This window comes from Sciurus carolinensis, chromosome 4, assembly GCF_902686445.1.
Source record: "Sciurus carolinensis chromosome 4, mSciCar1.2, whole genome shotgun sequence".
Lineage (NCBI taxonomy): Eukaryota > Metazoa > Chordata > Mammalia > Rodentia > Sciuridae > Sciurus > Sciurus carolinensis.
Genome location: NC_062216.1, coordinates 26,617,254 through 26,640,438, shown reverse-complemented (window position 1 = coordinate 26,640,438; position 23,185 = coordinate 26,617,254). Strand labels below are relative to the sequence as shown.

At 34.9% G+C, this 23,185-nt stretch overlaps 1 protein-coding gene across 1 annotated transcript in view; it reads right to left on the bottom strand.

Annotated features, from left to right (window-relative positions):
• Positions 1-23,185, bottom strand: part of Galntl6 (polypeptide N-acetylgalactosaminyltransferase like 6) — a 1,064,176-nt gene that overhangs the window by 572,501 nt on the left and 468,490 nt on the right. The window contains exon 5 of the mRNA XM_047550007.1: positions 3,686-3,852. Coding sequence (XP_047405963.1) covers positions 3,686-3,852 — 167 coding nt within the window. The remainder of the gene's footprint in view (positions 1-3,685; positions 3,853-23,185) is intronic.

Here is a 23,185-nt window from a genome sequence, read left to right as displayed (position 1 = left end):
TCTAGTTCATATTTTTAGAGATGGTAGGCTTATTTTCTGAAGCTAAAACAATATGTTGTTTACCCAGCTTTCTTTATAAAAAATATCCCAAATGAAAACCACTGGATGGAATATTGACTTTAAGAAGAAAAAACTTTGGAGTACTATGTCAATACTATTGAGGCAGATTTAAAAATATTACCATAATAATTCAGAATTATTGTATAAATATAAAATGTTTTAGTCTTTTTCTTTATTACAGAATTTGCTAATTATGACAATACTTGGCTTTGTCAGAAATAGGGATTCCAAATGATTATATTTGTGCTAATAGCATGGCTAAACCATTGGCTTTCCAATTTATGTTGTGTGTAGCCAGTCTGTTGACCTGGAGGACAGAAAATACAAGGTAGAAATATTTGATTAAGTATCATTAAAATTGTATTGCCTTTGGCAGAAGAACATTGCCCAACATCTGGCAGAGGTATAATGCAAAGGCGTTAAGTTGCATACTGAACAGAATTGGGATTGCAATGTATTTCTCAAAATAAACTTCAAGTGTAATACTTCAGAAATAATTTCTTAAAGAAAGTCAACAGAATCCCTGGATCTTCTTTAACTTTAAATTTGTCTAGGCTACTTAATCTGATTTTTAAATAGCTGGTTAAAAAGAACATTATGCATTACAAGGTTGTGATTTCCAGGCTTATCCAAAGGAAAAAAAAGCACAAGTTAATTAGAATATTAATAGCCCTGTAATACAGATATCTCAGAATAAAAAAGAGTAGAAGGAATTTCTCTTAGATGCCCTGTAAACAAGAGGTGCCTGGGATATGTCCTCCTGTGATATGAAAATAATATTGAGAAGGATTCTGCTGAGCACTCATCTAAGGCCACTTAAGATAACTGAAGTAGAGAGCATGATCTCTTTTCTGATTAAGTTCTTAGAATTTAATTTTATTTCAATGTTTGTAAAACATATTGGTCATTTTGGAAATTTCTTTTAGCACTAAAGCAATCCTAATTTCTCCAATATATTTTGAATTACCATGGTTAGTCGTCACATGTCCTTTATTTTTTGTCATTCTTTTCAGGTGTGCATGACAGTTGAGTGTGTTTTGACATATTACACACACGTGGAATACAACTTGTTCTAATTAGGATCTCATTCTTGTGGTTGCACATGATGTGGAGTTTCACTGGTCATGTATTTATACATGAACATCAGAAAGTTATGCTGATTCATTCTACTCACGTGTCCTTTAAATGAGATAGGTACATAGGTAGGTAGGAAGATTCTTGAGTAGATTTCATGGAATCAAAAGATACTCCTCAAAAAAGCATAGTGATCCTTTATACTATAATAATAGGGGAGTATTTGGGGGCAGAAATCATAGCTGAGAGCAGTTACTCTCCTGTGTGGTGTTCAGTGCACTTGGCTCTATGATAACACTTCACTATTGCTTCTCTACAAGGAGTCACTCTCTTTCTCCCTGATTTGATAAAAAAACTAAGACTGTGAGAAGTTACTTTACCCAGTGTTACATGGCTAATAGTAGATAGTGGGACTATGACCATGTCCATTATGTTAATTCTTTTTATTTTCCCATAATTCAGAAAGCAGTAGTGATGCTCCTCAGGTCCACACAAGCCCTAAGACATACCAACTACTTTTATTAAATGAGATCTTACAATCCAAAATGAAAATTAGGAAGGAGACTCTTTCCTACTTCACAAGATAAAATTGCAATGTATCATAAAAGATTATTGAAGTCTTTTTGCATCTTCTTTCAAAATTCACATTTGATTATAAAATAATACTCTCAACTTACTGGCTAATTGAAATAGAATATCTAAATTAAAACTTTACCAAAGCATTAAAATAGTGATTAAACTTAAAAAAATTCCAATAAGAAAGTAAAAAATTATCATTACTATACCAAATAATCCATTTTCTGCTGTTATTCTTCACTAATGTGAATTACATTGACAGTCTACTTACTTCCCAGGTAACAGTACCTACAGAAAGATGGTTCATCAAAGTTGTTACTGTACCAAAAAGGATTGTGATTTGAATCCAAGAAAATGTAAGTGCCATACTTTCTCCTGTACACACTTTCAATTGAAAAATCCCTCTGAGAAATACTCAGAAAAAAAAAATGCTTTACAAACCACAATTTTCTGCTACCAAAATACTACTGAGCTCTCATCAGTACCCTCGGTTCAAAATTCTGCTATAATAAATAGTTTACTATGCAGAAAATTATCCAAAGACACAGTGATTTATACTTCCTGGTACCAATCACTGTTGGTGATCTGCAGTCTAAGATCTTTATTCTTTATTTCACTTTTAATAAACAGCTTTAGCTTTGTTGATACATTGTCTTTTTTCAATTAAGGTAGTAATGGCTGCTTTGAAGATGAAGCTTCAAGTACAAGCAAATGAAAAGAATGTGTTATTTAAACTGGTATTTGAAATCTCTGAAAATTTCTGTTTGAGATACTGGCTCTTATTCTTAGATAGGATTGAATGCCTATTCACCTAAGCTGTACAAAGCAAAATCCTCTTTAAAATCAAGTCTAAAGGACCAGGTTGGTAGTTTACACTGTAAAATAATAATGTTGAACAATCAAACTTTTGTCATGTAAATTCTAACAGTTATTGATGTTGGGTTACCCCTGAATAAATACTGAAAATAAATTTGAAAACTGGTACTCTGTTAAAGATTCTTCAGTATGAACACACTTAGCAGTTCAACTTTTACAAAGATTTTGAATAACATGAGAAAATAATACTTTGTCACAAATGAGATTTCTAGAACTTTAATTAGCCTATGTGCTTTCAAGATGTATTCTCTTCTGAGGCATAAGAATAATATTCAAACAAATTTTTTTGTCATTCTCAGATATAGAGTTCAGCAGACTCCTTTATGAATGAACTATAAGAGAGAAAATTATACTCACAAAGAGGTGAAAATCATTAGAAAAACTTCCTCCGCTCTTCTCACACAAGCCAAAAAATAGGGACTTACTGCCCTTATTTAGACCAAATATGATTTGTGAAGTTCTACTATTAGGAAACATTCTATAACTTTATTCCCTCATGCTATTAACAAAATTATATGTTATGAAAATAATAAAAATACTAAAACATGTCAAATTTCCTAATACATTTTTACAACAGATCACTTTGTTATTGTTCAGATATGATGATATGATAAAATAGTTACACTTACCAAATGAAAATATGTTCTTGTGTCTTATAATTTTTAATATTTATGAAAAAACACAAGCACAGCTTGGAGAATGTGTCATACTGGTAAATAGTAGATATACTTTTTAGAATAGGAACAGGTTTTCTAGTTCTGCTTGGATATTTCACCATTCATATGAACTTACAATAATACATTTTGCAATGTTCATCCTGAAGCTAAAAGTAGAATTCAAGGCATTTTGTCAATATCTGCCTATTTTACATCAGAAATGTTAGGCAAACATTTTATAGTTCCCAAATAACACCAATAGCTTCTCATTGTTTCTTTCACCATTGGTTTACATTTTCTGAAATCATAACACAAATAAAACTTCATAAATACCTTTAAACTGGAACCGGAAAGAAATTCATTATCTGCCTTTTTAAAAAAAGCACTTACTGATTATGTGGGTGATAACAACGTCAGATAAAATGTTATCAACTGCATCTTACCTCTATCACTGAAGTCATCTACCAGAATGATTTCGGCTATCAGACTCTCGGGGGTTCGGTTAATTATACTGTGTATGGTTCTCAGGAGTGAAGTCCAACCTTCATTATGGAATGGGATGATGATGCTGGTGTTTGGCAGTCTTTCCAGGTACATTTTGTGCTTACAGCTAGAGAAGATGGAGGAAGAAAAAAATGTCAAATACAAAATTCTCATATATCTTATACTGCTAATTATGCATTAGGTTATCAGAATGTGATGGGCTGACAGATCTGGCTCCATGAGATTGTTATAGGCCAGACTCTAAGGGAAATGACTAAACAGACTCCATTTTGCTCTGAGACTCCATGTTATGTAGGAAATAAGCTTCTCCCATGGGAACACCCTGCCTCTGTACCCATCATCAGTTACTTAGTGTGACATGTTTATCAATACAAAATGACAATTCTTATGTAATAAAAAAATTGCTCTTTTTTGATTCCTATTGCTCCTAAACAATGTACCATGTGAATGGTGATTGTGTGGATGTTAGTAACCATTCTTTAGTTTGTACCGATGTAAGGTTCGTTTTGACCCACTTCCCACACTGTTGATGATCTCATGATGTTAGTTTGTAATTTCAAATCATAGCAACAGACACTTATGATTGATGTGATTTTTGGTATAAGAACCCCTAAATCCTATGGTCTGGGCTGTTCTCCCAACAGCCATTTTTGCAGCATTGTGTGAGACAGTCAGCCAGCTTAATAAAAACTCTTAAATTTGGAGAGTGGTGATTGGTCTGTTCTTAAGTTGTGCCCCATAACAAGACAATGGTGAAAATGTGACTTCGTCTGATATCTTTCTAACCAGAGCTTGTACATTGTAATAGTTGCTGTCCTCATTCATGGATTCTTTAATGATGAATAAAACCATTGTTTTAATCTCTTTGTATCAGAGGCTCAACTATATCAGAATGTTAAAATCTTATGCTTTTGTTAATATACATTTTTCTATTGTTAAATGATAAAAATAAGAATAAATGATATGATATAAAATTGTTTACACTGAGTACGTGATTAAATCCTACATGTGTTTTCCAAACAGTTTTGAAAAATTAACTCATGTAATAATTATTCTTAATTAGTCAGTTTTGACTGTGAAGTGTTTCATTAGCTGGACAGTATTAGTAGCTCTGTGGGGGGAAAATACCCATAGCCTTCCAAAGAATAAATGAAAATTTAATCCTAAGTGACTATTTACTGAACACAACCACACAGTAAGATTAAATTAAGATCCAAACTGAGACATTATTACATTCCTAATGGAAACTTTAGAAAGAAATCTCAAGTTGGTTTTTCATTGTGAAACAATCTGAGAAGCCACATGGAAAGTATTTTTTATTCTGTACCTTTATCAGTTATTTAATCCAAAGTTTTATTATGTTTAACAAAATTTATCAAGCAAGTAGATTTTGATGTTTTCAAAGAATATGAAAAGAGTTGGGAAAACTATCAAATGATACCATGATATGCACATAAAATACTGTTAAAAACATGAAATTCATTTTAGGATAACTTAAATGTCAAGAAAATATAATATGTGAAGGATCTGACAGTAATTTCCAAGGGAGTGCAATGAGACAGATGCCTTCACATATAATGCACAGATCTGGAAAAGAGTGCTAATGTAATTCAGCACACCTGGTCATAATTATATACAGTCATCCATTCTTCTGAACAATGCTAAAGACCCAAGATAATTGTACTTCCATATACCAGTAGTCAGGATAATTGCACCTATTGCACAAACTATCATACCTCACAATGTTCGGTGAATGCAAATGGTATTTCTAGAAAAGAAAATTATTTTTAAACCTTAAGACAAGATAGTGCACCAATGGACTATGAATTAAATACGATTGCATTCAAAGCCCATAAATAATCAACAGTCTCATAACTTTAAGAGCCATATAAAATCCAGTCAGAAAAAAGGCAGACACAAAAGGATGCAAGAAAGAAAGGCAGACATAACAACACACAACCAAACCTTTCCCTCTTGGAAGTGTTTTCAACAATTTCTATGTGTATGAGCTCAAATTATTATCCCACATGAAGTGAAAGAATTCCTTCTGATTTTTTCAATCAAGTTACAACGGCTTACTGATGGTTTCATACAAGCCAGAATTCAAAGCGGAAAACAGTGAGCAAAAGCTAGTTCTTAACTTTAGGACATCTGCAATACAAAGGGAACAACAGAATAAAAAAGTTTAATTTTAAAATGAAATGTAAAATATAGCTTCAGAAGATGGTGGAGAGAGGATGCAGACCCAGCAACTCCTCAACACCAGATTTACAAAGCAGGAAGACTGTTCCTCAGTGAGGCCAGTAACAAAAGAACTTCACTGAAATACAATACTGAACCATAAAAAAAAGCCATAGAACTACAGTCAGTAATTTGAACATAAGAAATAATGCCTTAGAAACACACCAAGTCCTGCCACCAGCAGAATGAAACCAGGAGTGCTCACCAAAGAGACCAAAAGAGACCAAAAGACATGTGTGGCTGTCGAAGAAAGAAATTAAAAAATAATGAAAAATCAACCTGGGGTAATCTATGGTTTACAGAGGAAAGTTGTTTTAACCGATACAGTAACGGTGGAGTAAGAGTCTCAGTGAAAACAAATCCATACCTGGGCTAAAAATGCCCCCCTAACCCCTGTGTGGCACAGAAAGCCAGTCACAGAATGGGAACTCGTAAAGGAGGTTACCAACAGCCTAGGAAAAAATTCCCAAAGGGTACTTAAACCAGAGATGAAATAGGCACAAAGAACATTTTATCTGAACCAATCAGCCTCTGCATCCCCAGGTAGAAAATGCTTATAATAGTTGGCACCCAAAAGAGCTGTGGTAAAGACCCTTACTATAGCCATGCAAGGCATTTACACTCCAGGGCAGATACCCGGTAATTCACATTTCAGGAAGGTGATGGGTTAGTCCTTTGTAGAGGGTTAGTTCTTGTACCCTAAAAGTGGATTTTCCTGTAAGTCCCAGAGATCCAGAAACCTAGTGGAGATAGGAAGATCCACAGCAACAGGGGGAATGAACCAAATATCAAATACCCACCAACAGAGTTCCAAATGGCACCAAAGTCCAAACCCCCCAAACCAGAAACTCCAATCTAGAACTCTGCCTCACCCCTACCACAGGATAGCACAAGTCATCAGCATTCCCCAGTGTATCCCACCTAATATTGGGAGATGAGAAGCTGAGAGCTACTACACCTGGCTGGCAGCTAGTTGAGGAACACAAAGGACAGTGACCAAAAATACAGAGCCAAAAATAAATACAAAGACTGAAAATCCATGCCTGCCAAGAGATTTGATCACCAGAGCAGAAACAATCCCTCTCTCATTGAGATATGCTTTTTTCTTTTTCTGTTTTCCTTTTTTTTTTCTCCATATTCTCATTTTTTTTACTTTTTAAATTTTAATGTTTTCTAAAATTTTCAAACATGATTTCATTGTATTATTTTTCATGTTTTTTCATTATGCATAATTTTGTGTGTAGGTGAGTGTGCCTGTATGGTTGTGATTGCTCATACTGCACAGATAGGTTTGGTATATGTGTATATACACACAATATATATGCATTTATTCATATAACTTTACTTACACATTAATAGCTCTCTCCTGCTTGTATTCATTATTTAACCTAGATTAGACTTAGATGAGGTACAATTATATACGTATTTGTGTTGGTTCAATCTTACATTTGGTGGTTCATTCATTCTCAGGTTCTGAACTCTATCTTTCCATCTTCCCTCTCTTCCCCCAGTAAAAACCAAAATTTCCTGTTCCCTCATCCTCTCATTTTTTTTTCATTACTTTCAGTTAACTTATTATTTCTTTTTCTTACCATTGACTGCTGTTTCCTATTTCTTGACTCTCCTCTGATCACTTTTTTCAAACCCTTCAAACTTTCTCTTGCTTTTCAACCAATTTTATTCTACTAAATAATAGAAATTAGATAGATTGGGGGAAAAACAAGATGGTGGTGCATTAACAGGAAGTGACTTTTCTCGCAACTCCATGAGTCGGGATTCAGGGACTCAAACAGGGAGAAAACTACTTCTCTGAGAGGTGAGTCAAAGGAAAAAACACTCCACCAATACTCATCAGTGGACGGAGAGACTGCAAGTCCTGAACATTTGGGGTACATCAGGCAAGGTTAAGGAACAGAATTGGAGAGGAACTCCCTGTGGGAAGAGAAAATTATACAAGGTCTGAAAAGATCTATAAGTTCTGGAAAATCTTGGCATGGGGAACCCCAGGATAGGAGGGACAGTCTGCCCTGAGTCAGCCCAGAGACTATTCAGCCCAATAAACTGGTATACAAAGTCACAGTTTGCCCCAGTGTAAGGTGAACCCAAGGTGGAAACTTTAATACCTTCCTGAGACAGTGACACAAACTCAGATCAGGAGCTTAGATCCATGAGTTCCAGGCTGAAACCAATACATTAAAGTAGCAAAAGTCAACCAAGAGACCTAAAGTGAGGCTAACAAATCAGGAGAATCTCTGACATAGAGAATGTCTGGCATGGAGACCATTTTGCCTGGAGCTAATAGGAGAGGCCAGAGAAAGCCTCTGACCCACCCCCACTCCACTTAACTGGCAGCCATCAGCATGCAGGATCAAGGGCAGGGAGAAACTGAAGGGAGTGTGGGGGAGAGACTGAATTTAGTGCTCAGAAACAGTTCTTGAGAAGGCAAAAAAGCACAATATCCTCAAACAGCGGAACAGGTAAAGGACTGACTTTGCCTTCCCAAAGGCAGTGCCCTGAGGAGAGTAGTGGTATACAATCTTAGAAGTAGGTTGATTCATTAATGACCCAAAACTTCAAACATAATAAAACACCTGGGACAATACCAGGCCAAATCCCTACCTCTGAGAGCTTCAATTGCACCAACTCATTGCACAGAACCCAAAGACAATACCCAGGAATTTAAGCTGCCAGCATCTTTCACAGCTCCTCACACCATTCTGCTGAGAAAGGAAGCTGAGAAACAGAAAGGCAGTTTGGCACAGATAGTAGGCAAAAACTCTCACTGACTACTTTGTATTAGATATGGAAAATGATAAACTCTCAACATAGTAAGTCCTGAGAAAGGGGATTGAAAAAGAAGGCCATATATTGATAGCTTTCTCAGTGCATTCCTTCCCAATGACAGAACAGTCCCTAGAAGACAAAGCACTGACTCTTCCCCAAATAAATCCTTTCCCAGTAACAGTACAATGGGACCCTGAAGGGAAAGAGATAAACACAGAATGCTGACCCCAGAAACCTCCATTCTTCTCCAAGTAATGATATTTCCCAGTAAACACAAACTTTTAAATACTCACAAACCTGTTTACTGAGTGCCCAAAATGATATGCTCACTAGATCACCCCTCAAAAATAACCTGTATAAACCCAGTCCCTTTTTTTGTTCAGTGGCTCATTTTCCACCAGAAAAGTGGGTTTACTGGTGCCATTTCATCCCTGGATCCCCTTTCTGAATAAACAGCTGAGATGATTCCTGAGGTTTGGATTCTGCCAGGTCTTTTTGTGCTAACACTTTGCTATTTTGTTTTTGTTATCTTTGATTTGTTTTCGGTGTCCTAATTGACAAATGATGGATAATTATATAGTTGTACACATACATATTTGTTTCTGCTTTTTATTTCATTTTTTTTTTTTAGTTTTTAGCATTTCTTGAAGGTTACTATTTTTTTTTATGCTTTGTATATACATTTTTTGAAAGTAGTTTTTTGATTACTATATTTTGGATTGGCTTTCTATTGACTCCTTCACAGCTCTGTTTTACTATGTTTCTACTTCTTTTTTCTTGGCAACAGTCAAAATCTATTGCGCTCTCTCTCTCTCTCTCTCTCTCTCTCTCTCTCTCATTCTTCCTTTAATTCTTTTAATTCTATTGTTCTGTTCTTCCCACTTATAAACATTCTATGTTGCCTCTGCATATTCTCCACTTACCTCTTGAAGATATAAATACTTCTCTACTGCCCCATCTCTTCTTTTCTTCTTAAAGAACTCTATCCCTCTATCCTTAATTGGGTACTTGTTCATATTCATATATCTTTACATTTTTTTATTTCTACCAATTTATTTGAAGGAACTTATTTTTTTGTGGATCAATGATTTGAGACTAAGATGTTTGTTTAGTATATGTTGACTCTGTTCTTGTAAACTGTTATTTATTTTCTGTATTTTTTCCTCTTATTTTTCTTTTAAATTTTTTATTCTCTACTTTTTATTTGATTTTGATTTTCTAATTTTTTTTCTCTCATTTATTGGTTTCCCTCAACTTTCTTTCTCTCTTTTCCTCCACTTACAACAAATCTCTATTGTTCTCTCCTTCACTCTCTACTTTTTTTACCTCCATTTTTTCTCCTCCTCCCTCATAATTAGCACATCCTATATCACTCCTCTTCCATCCCTAGTCATCAAGTGAAATTCTATGCCCTTTTGTAAACTTACTGTTTCTACTATGGGCAATAACTGATCATATCATTTTGAGTATTGTAACAATCCACATTGAAGATTTCATTGCAAGAGCTATTTGGTTTAATGTGGTTAATTGGTTGCATCAGTTGTTATTATCTGTCTCCACATAAACTGTGAGGTACTGAAAACCTTCAGGGACACTATATTCTACAAGGTAGAAAGCCTATTGTCTCAAAATCAAATTTTAGTTGGGTAGACTTACAAAAAACATAAAAAAGTAAGGGAACAAATTGGCTTAAACAAACCAAAATACATCAAAACAGAATCCATTGACACCACAGTGGAAGAAATGTCAGAGGAGTTAGGAATGTTCTTAGTTAAATTGATCTGCAAGATAAAGGACAATCTGAGGGAGAAAATACAGGAAGCAAAAGATCACTTCAATAAAGAGAGAGATTCTGAAAAAAAAAATCAAGCAGAAATCCTTGAGATGAAGAAATCAATAAATAAATAAAAAAATTCATTGGAAAGCATCACCATCACTAGGAAGACAAAATATATAATCTTAAAAATAATGCTGATCATGGAGAAAAGATGTTAAGAGACCATGCGCAAAACTTCCCAAAATATGGGATAACTTCAAAAGATCAAACTTAAGATTTATCAGGATAAATGGAGACTCAGAGATATAAACCAAAGGAATGCATAATCTTTTCAATGAAATAATGTCTGAAGATTTCCCAAACCTTTAGAATGAAATAGAAAAACAAAATACAGGAAGCATTCAGACCCACATCAAGGCACATTATTATGAAAACGCCAAACATGCAGAATAAGGATAGAATTTTAAAGACTGCTAGAGAGAATGGAAAAGTCACATTTAGAGGAGTACTAATCTCAACTGACTTCTCAAACCAGGATCTCAAAACTAAGAGGTCTTGGAATAATATACATCAAGCTCTGAAAGAAAATGAATGCCAGCAAAGAAAACTATATGTAGCAAAACTAAGCTTCAGAATTGACAATGAAATAAAAACCTTCCATGATAAACATAAGTTAAAAGAATTCACAACTAGAAAGTCTGCACTGCAAAACATACTCAATAAGTTATTTCATGTAGAAGAAATGAAAAACAAAAATAAAAAAGAGCAAAGGGAGGTACTACAGATTAAGAACAGTCAATCAAAATAAAAGTTACTTCAAATTAAAAACTGAAGATAATTCAAAATGACAGGGAATAAGCATCATTCCAAAATAATAACTTTGACTGTAAATGACATAAACTCATCAATCAAAAGACATAGACTGGTCGATTGAATTAAAAAACAAGACCCAACAATATGCTGCCTCTAAGAGACTCACCTTATAGGCAAAGATATCTAGACTGCAGATAAAAGCATGGGAAAAAACTTACCATACACTTGGATTTTGCAAACAATCAGGGATTTCTATCCTGTTATCTGATAAAGTGGACTTCAATTCAAAATGAATCAGAAGGGACAAATAAGGTCATTTAATACTGCTTAAGGGAACTATACATCAACAAGGCATAACAAAACGATCTTTAGCAAACATGAAGCAGGGTATGGTATAACAATATCAGACTTTAAATTATACTACAGAGTTATAGAAACAAAAACAGCATGGTATTGGCACCAAAACAGACATGAAGATCAATGGTACAGAATGGAAGACAGAGACAAACCCTTATAAATACAGTTATCCCATACTAGACAAAGGCACTGTAAATAAATATTGGAGAAAAGATCGACTTTACAACAAATGGGTCTGGGAAAACTGAAAACCCATACATAGCAAAATGAAATTAAACCACAATCTCTCACCCTGTAGGAAACTCAACTCAAAGTGGATCAAAGACCTAGACATTAGACCAGAGAACCTGAGCATACTAAAATAAAATGTAGGCCCAAATCTCTATCATATTGACTTAGGAACTGACTTCCTTAACAAAACCCCTAAAGCACAAGAAGTAAAATCAACAATCAATAAATGGGATGGGATCAAACTAAAAAGCTTTTTCACAAAGGAAACAATCAAGAACATGAAGACAGAGCCTACAGAATGTGAGAAAATCTTTGCAAACTTCACCACAGACAGAGCATTAATCTCTAGGATATATAAAGAACTCAAAAAACTTAACACCAAAGAACAAAATAACTCAACCAATAAATGGGCAAAGGAACTGAACAGGCATTTCACAGAAGCAAATATATAGTAAGTCAGCAAATATATGAAAACATGTTAACATCACTAGCAATTAGAGAGATGCGAAGAAAAATTACAATGAGATTTGATCTCAGTCCAGTCAGGATGGCAATTATAAAGAAAAAGAGTAATAAATGTTGGGAAGGATGTGGGGAGAAAGGTACTCTCATACATTGCTTTTGTGACTGCAAATTGGTGCAACCACTCTGGGAAGCAGTACAGAGATTCCTTTAGAAAATTTGGAATGGAACCCCATTTGACCCAGTTATCCCACTCCTTGGTCTATACCCAAAGGATAAAATCAGCACAGAATAGTGACACAGTCACTTCAACGTTTAGAGCAGCTCAATTCACAATAACCAAGCCATGGAAACAACCTAGGTGTCCTTCAACAAATGAATGAATAAGGAAAATGTGGTATATATATATACAATGGAATATTACTCAGCCATAAAGAAGAATGAAATTATGGCATTTGCTGGTAAATGAATGAAACTGGAGAATATCATGCTTAGTGAAATAAGCCAATCCTAAAAAAACAAAGACCGAATGTTCTCTTTGATATGTGGTTGCTAACCCACAACAAGGGAGTGTAGGGAGTAGTTACAGAAAATCTTTTCCACGTCAGAATTGAGACAGACATTCACGTATAGGAGGCACATAGGAACCAAATAGAACTAATCAAATGAGAACTTCTTCAAAACTCATCATATTCAAAATGCCTAACATAGAAATTATGGAAACAAGGTTGCGAGAGAGAAAAATCAGATCACAAGTACAGTAAAATCAATAAGGCTCACTTCTGTTTTTTAAATTCAGATTCTAAGTCAAGGAGGCCTAGAATAAGATACTTCAAGCTTTACAATAAAACAATTATTATCCAAAGCTCATTTTCAATTTGAGGTGGAAACAATACTTTACATGAGAAGAATAAACTAAAAGAATTCATGACCATCAAGCCAGAATTACAAAGGACACTTGAAAAATAGACACGTAGAGACTCAGAAACAAATTTCAAAGTTCCAAAATAGAGTAAGAATCAAGACAGTATTAAATATAGCAAAAAATTAAAACAACAGGAAACCACACATATTTATACTAACACTAAATGTTAGTGGTAATAACTCCCCAATTAGAAGACATGGATTAGAAGAATAGATCAAAAAAAGAAGATCCAACTGTATGCTCTGTATAAGAAACTCATCTAAAAAACAAAGACACCCATAAGCTGAAGGTCAAAGGGTCAAAAAATATTCTATGCAAACAGACTCCAACAGCATGGAGGACAGCAATTACCATATCTGACAAAGCAAATTTTAAGGAAAAATTAATCAAAAGAGACAGAGAGGGCCACTATATCCTGGTAAAGGAAATAATCCAACAAGAAGATATAATGATAATAAATATTTATACCCCAAGTGTCAGAATACCAAATTACATTAAAAAATTACTCCATGGCATTAAATCTCAGATAGAGCCCAACACAATAATATTGGGTTATCTTCAACACACCCTTATCAATAGACAGTTCATCAAAAAATAGAATCGATAGATATTTTCAACCTAAATAACACCATAAATCAAATGGATCTAACAGACATCAAAAAAATATTTTACCCTCAAACAGGTGAATTTACCTTCTTCTCAGCAGTTCATGGAATTTTTTTTCCAAAATAGACCACATTCTTAGACACCAAGTAAATCTTAACAAACACAAAAACATTGATAAAGCACCATACATTTTATCAGATATAATTGGAATGAAACCAGAAGTCAGCAGCAAAAAGATAATAGAATAACAAGCCTATGGAGGATAATGGAGTAAAGAAGAAATGAGAATAGAAATCAAGACAGTCTTATAAATGAACAAGAACAGAGAGGCAACATATCAAAATATCTGAAATGCTATAAAAGCAATTCTAAGCAGAAAATTTATAGCACTGAATATCTACTATAAAAAATAGAGGCTACCAAATAAATTTGCTTTTATTAAACTTCAATGCCTTAAAAAAGAACAAACTAATTCTAAAATAAGTAGATGACAGAAAATAATAAAGATTAAAGCCAAAATTAATGAAATTGAAAAATAAAAAATACACAGAATCAATGCATTGAATAATTGGTTCTTTGAAAATATAAATAAGATTGATTAACCATTAGTCAAACTAATCAATAAAGTTAGAAGACACAAATCAATAAAATTAGAGATAACAAAGGAGACATCACGATAGACCCTTCAGAAATTCAGAGGATCATTAGACACTATTTTGAAAACTTACACTCCAATAAAGTGTAAATTTTATTGTAACAAAATTGACAAATTTCTAGACACATCTGACTTGCTGAAATAGAACCAGGAGTTTATAGAAAACCTAAAAAGACCAATATCGAGCAATGAAATTGAAATGGCAATTAAAACCCTTCCAGTACTAGATTCATTGTCAGCTGAGTACTACCAGACCTTTAAAGAATAACAGTCTTTCTCAAATTACTCCATGTAATTGAAAGGGAGGGAGCACTCCCAAATATATTCTATGAAGTCAATAGTCTTAGCCAGCTTTTTGTGACACTGTGACCAAAGGACCTGATGAGAATAGTTTTAGAGGAGAAAGAATTTATTTTGGGGTTCATAGTTTCAAAGGTCTTAGTCCATTTATGGTCAATTCCAAGATGAGGCACAATCGTATGGCAGAAGAATGTGGCAGAGGTAGCAGCTCAGGACTCTGCACCAGTAAGGAGAGAGAGAGAGAAAGAGAGAGAGAGAGAGAGAGTCTCCTCATCATGACAAAATATGAATCTCATAGTTGTGCCTCCAGGAACCCACCTCCTCCAGCCATATCCTACTTGACTGTAATTACCATCCAGCTAAGCCCTATCAAGAGATTAATACATATATTAGGTTAAAACTCTCATTACCTAATTATTTAACCTCTAAACCTTCTTGCACTTTCCCACACATGAGCTTTTGGGGGAAATTTCACATCTAAATCATAACATTCCACCCCTGGTCCCCCAAAGTTCATGCCAATCTCACAATGCAAAATACATTTAATTTCCAAAACCTCATTGTCTCAATAGTTCCAGGATTGCCAAAAGCCCCAATACAAAATCTCCTCTGAGAGTCAAGGCAAACTTAAAGTTTGAGCTTCTGTAAAAACAAAAAGCAAGGTACATAAATACAGTATATAAAGGTACAGAGTAAGAATTTCTATTCCAAAAGGAAGAAATAGGGGCATAGAAAGAAGGAATGAGACCAAACCAAGACTGAAATCCTGCTGGGCAAATAAATCCTGTAGTTCCATGTCCAGAATCTGGAGCATTTCATTGTGATATATACAAAAGGTTTGCACGGCTCCACCCCATGATTTTGATGGTTGTAGCTCACATGGCCTATTCTGTTGGTTCTACAAACCCCTAACTCCAGCATCCTGCATTCCTGCAAAACCAGCACCATGTGGTTGCCACCATCCCAAGCAGTAGCTAAGGCTCCAGGGACTATTGCTGTGGCAACCTTTGATTGCCTGGGTGGTTGAATATAAAGAAACCACTTCCCAGACCCCCTATAAAAGCAGGGCACCCCACTGGTTTCTTCTTAAAAGAATTTTTACTTTTATACTGTTGAGTCTGAGATAGGTGTGGTTTTGCCAATTCCTGAAATACTGTCAAGCTGCCTTTCCTATTATTTATAGGTAAGGTATTTAGTGCTTCTTTAGTGATTGTAATGTCTTCAAAGACCACACATTCCTTAATCCCAGTTTTACTCACAGTTTTCTGACCAACTACAAGTGGTGTTTTATATCTTTCTGCTTTACTTTCTGCTCCCAATTATCAAAATAAAATTGGCTAAAAGCCACCAGCAATACCCATGCTGCCACCTGAATATTATTAGACCTAGAAATTTCTTCTACCAGATAAAAAAGGCCATTGCCTTTAAATTCAGCCTCACAGAAAGTCACAAGACATGGGCAAAATATAGACAAGTTCTTAGCCAGAAGAAAACATAAATGGCCTCTAGTTCAATTCCCAACAGAATGCACCTTCTCTGAAACTTCATGAGCCCATTCTTTACTGTCTGCAGTCCTATTGACATTCTGGTCTTTTGACAACCCACCAGAATCACACATTAATTTCCATTTACAACAATCTAAAGCTTTTCCAGCTTGCATCATTAAATTTTCCCAGATTCCTCCCACAAATTTCAAATGGCTGCAAAAGCTTCTAAGCCATAAAATCAGGTTAGTCACAGCAATGACCCCACTCTTGGTGCCCATTTCTATGAAAATCAGGTTTTTTTTTTTTTTTTTTTTTTTTGGCTGCTGTGACCCAAACACCTGACAATAAAAATTTTAGAGGAGAAAAAGTTTATTTTGAGGCACACAGGTTCTAAAATCTCAGTCAATTGATGGTTAATTGTATAGCTCTGGAACTGAGGTGAGGCCAAATATCATGGCAGAAGAGAATGGTGGAGGAAAGTGACCCTGGACATGGCACCAGGAAGGAGAGAGAAGAGTGTGGGGGAGGGAGAGAGAGATCCCCTCACCACACACTAAAGAAAAAACCCAAAGGCATGCTCCTATCTCCTCTGACCACACCCTACCTGCCCGTAGTTACCACACAGTTAATCTCTATGAGGGGATTAATTGACTGATTTGGTTAAAACTATCATTTGACCTCTAAACTTTCTTTCTTTGTCCCACATATGTACTTTGGGGGACACCTCACATGTAAACCATAACACCAGTATAATCCTGATATCCAAACCAGACAAAGACATACCAAAGAAAGAAAACTACAGTCCAATATCCCTGATGAGCACTGATGCACACATCTTAATAAAATTTTGGCAAACCACATTCAAAAACATGTCAAAAAGATAATACAACATGATCAAGTGGGTTTTGTTCTAGGGCTGCAAAGTTGTTTCAACATATGTGAATCAATGTAATCCACAGCTTAAACAGAATTAAGGATAAGAATCACATGATCATCTCAATAGATGCAGAAAAGGCTTTTGTGAAAAAACCCAGCACCCATTCATGTTTAAAGTACTGGAGAAGCTATAAATGAAAGGAACTTACTTCAACATAGTAAAGGCTATTCATGACACAGCCAAAGTCAACATTGTATGAAATGGAGAAAACTAAAGCATTTCCTGTAAAATCAGGAGCAAGCAAGGATGTTCACTCTTAGCACTCCTATTCAACATAGTACTCAAAAGGTTAGCAGAACAATTAGGCAAGAGAAAAAAAAATCAAAAGGATACAATAGGAAGAGAAGAAGTCAAACTATCTCTTTTTTCTGATGACAAGATCCTATATCCAGAAGACCCAAAAAACTTCACCAGAAGCCTCTAGAGCTTATAAACAAATTCATCAAAGTTACAGGATACAAGATCAACACCCACAATCAATAGCTCTCCTATACTTCAAATGTGATTCACCAGAGGAAGAAATCAGAACAACTATCCCATTCACAATGAAACTCCCCCAAAACTACCACCATCAGCACAAAAAGAAAAATAACTTGGGAATTAATGTAACCAAGAAGGTAAAAGAGCTCTATAAGGAAATTATAGAACACTGAAGAAAGAAATTGAAGAAAATCTTAGAAGATGGAAAAACCTCCCAAGTTATTGAATAGACAGAATTAAAATAGTCTAAATGGCCATACTATCAAAAGCAACATACAGATTCAATGAAATACACATTAAAATACTAATGACACTCTTCATAGAAGAAGAAACAATTCTAAAATTAATTTGGAAAACTGAGAGACCCAAAATATCCAAAGCAATACTGAGCTAGAAAAGGGATGCAGGACATATCACAATTCCTTATCTCAAATTATACTACAGAGCTGTCATAACAAAACCAGCATGGTATTGGCATCAGAATAGATATGAAGACCAATGGAACAGAATAGAAGACACAGAGATGAACCCACATACTTATAGTCATCTTATACTTGAAAAAGATGCCAAAAATATATTTTGGAGAAAAGAAAGCCTTTTTAACAAATGGTGCTGGGAAAATGGAAAAGTTATATGTAGAAAAATGAAAGTAGTTCCCTATCTTTCAACCCACACAAGTCAACTTGAAATGGATCAAAGACTTGAAAATTAGACCAGAAACCTTGCAACTTCTAAAAAAATATATAGGGTCAACACTTGATCATATTAGTGCTGGCACCAGCTTCCTTAACAAGACCTCAAAGCACAGGAAATAAAACCAAGAAGCAGTAAGTGAAATGCCATCAAATTAAAAAAACTTCAGAAAAGCAAAGAAAATGATTAAGAGCATGAAGAAAAAACCTTTGCCAGCTACTTTTCAGATAGGGTATTAATATCCAGAATATATAAAGAACTCAACACACACACACATACACAGAGATAACTCAATCAACCAAGAAATAGGAGGAAGAACTAACCAGAAACTTCTCAAAAGAAGAGCTACAAATGGGCAAAAAAAAAAAAAAAAAAATCTTGAAAAATGTTCAACATCTCTAGCAATCAGGGAATTGCAAATAAAAACTATGCTAAGATTTCATCATACTCTAGCCAGAATGGCAAAGATTGAGTATACAAAAAATAATAATAAATCATGGTGAAGTTGTGGGGGCAAAGGTTTGCATAGACATTGTTGGTGGAACTGCAGACTAGTACAACCACTCTGGAAAGAAGTATGGAGATTCCTCAAGAAACCTAGGAATGGAACCACTATGTGACTCAGCTATTCTATTCCTTGGTATTTTCCCCAAATAACTAAATCAGCATACTCTAGTGATACATCCACCTCAATATTTATAGAGCACAATTCACCATAGCTAAGTTGTGAAATCAACACAGGTGTTCATCAGTAGATGAATAGAATAAGAAATTGTGATACACATACACAATGGAGTTCTACTCAGCCATAAAGAATGAAATTATGGCATTTGCTGGTAAATGGATGGAAATGGACAACATCATGCTTGGTGAGATAAGTCAAATTCAAAAACTCAAAGGTCAAATGTTCTTTCTCCTATGTGGAAACTAGAAAAAAAATAAAGGAAAGGAGGAGGGAAGGATAGAATACCATAAAGACACAGGGAATATCTGTAATGTAAAAGAAGAAAATTGAGAGACAGAGTGGAGGGGTGGGAAAGGGGAGAAATTATGAATACTTGAAAAAAAATCATGTTAGGTGCATATACAGATATGTTACAAGGAACTTCACACTTACATACAAGTAGAAAAATAATCAAAAATAAATAAATAGGTAAGTGAAAGGAAGTGTGGCAGGGTAGAGGACAGAGAACAGGGGAAGGGACTAAGGGAAAATGGGAGGATTGAGAACTGAAATAGAATTCCATGCACGTATGATTTTGTCAGGACAAATTCAACTATTATGTATAATTATGAAGTTCTAATTAAAAAAAAACAGTCACGTATAGTGTAGAAGTTTAACAACATGATATAAAAATATGTAAAAGAGATCCATAAACAAATTTGGGAAGTGTTGTAGAAATATAAGTGAGAGTTGAAGGTGGCCCTGTAGAAGACAGGTTCAAGGTACATTTAGAAATAGAACTGATCTGACTCAGCAGCTGGGGGAAGAGGGTAAGGAGGGCTCCCATGTTGTGGACATGACAACAGATCCCATGACACACAGACTGAGATAGGAGCACAGTGTTTGATGAACATATTTGAGGGTTTCAAAGATTGAGGGACAAGATAATGAGGCTGACTTTAAACATGTGTTATGGTTTGGATGTGAGGTGTCCCCTAAAAGTTCACATGTGAGACAATGTAGGAAGGTTCAGAGGAGAAATGATTAGGTTGTAAGAGTGTGTGGCTGGAGGAGGTGGGAATTGGGACATGGCTTTGGGGTATATATTTTGTATCTGGAGAGTAGAGTCTCTCTCTGTTTCATGATCATGCAAGCTGCTTCCCTCTGCCACACTCTTCTGCCATTATGTTCTGCCTCACCTGAAGCCCCGAGGAATGGAGCTGGCCTTCTATGGATTAAGACCTCTGAAACCATAAGCCCTCAAATAAACCTTTCCTCCTCTACAGTTGTGCTATTCAGGTCATTTAGTCACAACAGCAAAATGCTGACTAAAACAACATGTTATAGTTGAGGTGTCAAAATGACATATAATTGGAACAAAACACCCATACACACACACACACACACACACACACACATATATATATATATATACACTATGTACAGTATATATATAACATAATATGTAATATATATAATATGTATAGTATATATACATGTATATGTATATGTACTTCCACAACTATCTGTCATCAGTATATGTGTTTAGCTCGAGGCACCTATCTGTCTGCTGGAGGAAGATGCTTGTGAGGAGTAGGCAGGCTCTAGCAGATGATGCAAGCATAGCCCCAATATTACCTTAGCACTTACCATCCTTGCACAAACCAAAAGGGTCCTGTTATAAATATCAGCAGATAATTAACCTGATGCACTCAAGCATTTCTACATACTAGGCATATCAGAGGTTTGGGGGGAAATTAATACCCCTGGAGCAAATATCAAACAATGAAAAATTGAAACTGGAGAAAAAAATCATTTAATGGTAGGATACTTCTGAAGTGTGTTCTGTATTATCCCCCCAGAGTTTTCTACAAGGATTAAGCCTCATTTATGCAAAATGATAAATAGCTTGCAAAACACCTTTCTCTGACACTTTCCCTCCTATATATTACTTCTTCATATTTCCCTTCTGTGTCCTAACACTTTCTGTGATTACTTCACACAGAGGAAGAGTTTTAAAACTTCTGCAGTCCAATTTTTGTCTCAGGGCTTGCTTTTAAGGAAGAACTCAATCTTAGTCATAGGAATGTTACGTTATACTGCACTTGTCAGGACCACTCTCTATTAGAAAATGATGCTCAAAATTCTTTAAGCAGCACTTACTTTTCATTGAGCTATAAAAATTGCAGTTTGCTATACCTGGAGATCTTAAAATTTTTTAAAGAAAATTATCATATATGCATATCATAATTTCATTCAACTTTTAATTATTACTGATGTTCTGTTCAGAGTCTGCTTTATGCCTAGGAATACAACTATCAGGACTTTACCAGTATATGCATTTTATATGACCTTATCCTAAATAGTATACTGTTACTAGTTCCCATTTTAAATAATTATCTATAATTTATTTTTTTTAATTAGGCTATCTTACATACTCATTACTAGCTCTCACGTTTGATGATTATTTCTCAAACATTCCATAGTCACAATTTACAGGACAAATTATCTACATTCAAATGCCAGCTTTGCCACTTACTACCTGTTTGACAATGGGTAAGTTATTTAACATTTATAAGATTAGTTTTCTCATGTTGGTAACATGGAAGCAAAAAATAAACAACTTTCTTCATAATCTGTAAAGAAGGTGATAGTTCAAAGCACTCATAGCTGGTAAGAGTAAAGGTCTGAAAAGTACTAACTGCTGTTATTATCACCAACATAGGTCTTGTTTTCATTGCTTTTCTTTCACCTGTCAAACTCTCTGTGGAAGGAGATAGAGAAGTAGGAGAGACAGAAATGACATAAGGGAAAGTAAGAGGCACTTGGGATTCAACATTGAATGCATTCCAAGTCTCTACCCTCAGGGTTCACAGACCAGTGGACAGATACACAAAATGATTAGAGTCAAACGAGACAAGTGACATAATAGATGGCACACAGGCAATGAGAGCCTGAAGGAAGTGTGACTAAGTTTGTCTGAAAGAATTAGGAAAGTTTTCACTGATGAGTCTGTAAGTTGAAAACAGATCTCATGTAAAATCTCGAAAGCGATTCTAAAGAATTTGGACATTAGCCTGCAGACAACAGAAAGTATTTCAAATATTGTTAATCATGGGGAAGAGAAAACCATGTTTACATAATCCTCTGGTAGCCACGCAGACAATGCATTGAAGATGCCAGAGACTAGAAGCAGAAAGATTAGAGATTGTAATAGTGCTGGCAACAAATAATGACAGCGAGGATCTGATTTCTACTGTAAGGAAAACCAGCCTCTTTCTAACAGTAGTTAATGTGATTGAATTACATTCAGTCATTTGGGCACTTAAGCTTCTCCGATGAAGACTGAATCCATGACCTAACACAGGCATTGGATTTGAGAAGTTGTAATCCAGACGACTGCTCCTCAGCAGAGGAAACACTGAAGCATATCCAAAGTGTAATTAAGAATCTGCACCTGTGCACTTTAGGTTTAATGTCAAGTCAGGGTGAGGATGGAAGTTTGTTAAATATGAAAGTTATGTACGAATATGACACTGTGTTTAAGAACTAAACTAAAAGGGGTTGGGAATGTAGCTCAGTGGTAGAGACTTTGCACAGCAAGTGTAAGGCTCTGGATTCAAATCTCAGTTCTGCTAGGAAATAAAAAAAAATAAAACTAAAGTCAAACAGTTTATAAGTTTACAATGATAAATATGTTCCATATTCATAAGTCCAAGAAAATCAGAATGGATTAAAAACATTTGTTGCAATAAATTTATAAGGATGTGTAAAAAAAAAGCTTATAATTATTGCAATTCACATTACTGTATTATTTTCAAATAAACATTTAAATAACATTAACATGGAATTTAAAAATGGATCAGAGATGAGGACATCTCTGTTGAGCAACAATTTACATAAATAGATAGAAAATTCATTCTTCAAATTACAAATGTACCAGGAAGACAAAAGAAATAGTTGAAATTCTTCAAAAATTTACTTGAGAGAAATAATAGTGTGAAGGCATTTAAAAAGTTAACAAAAA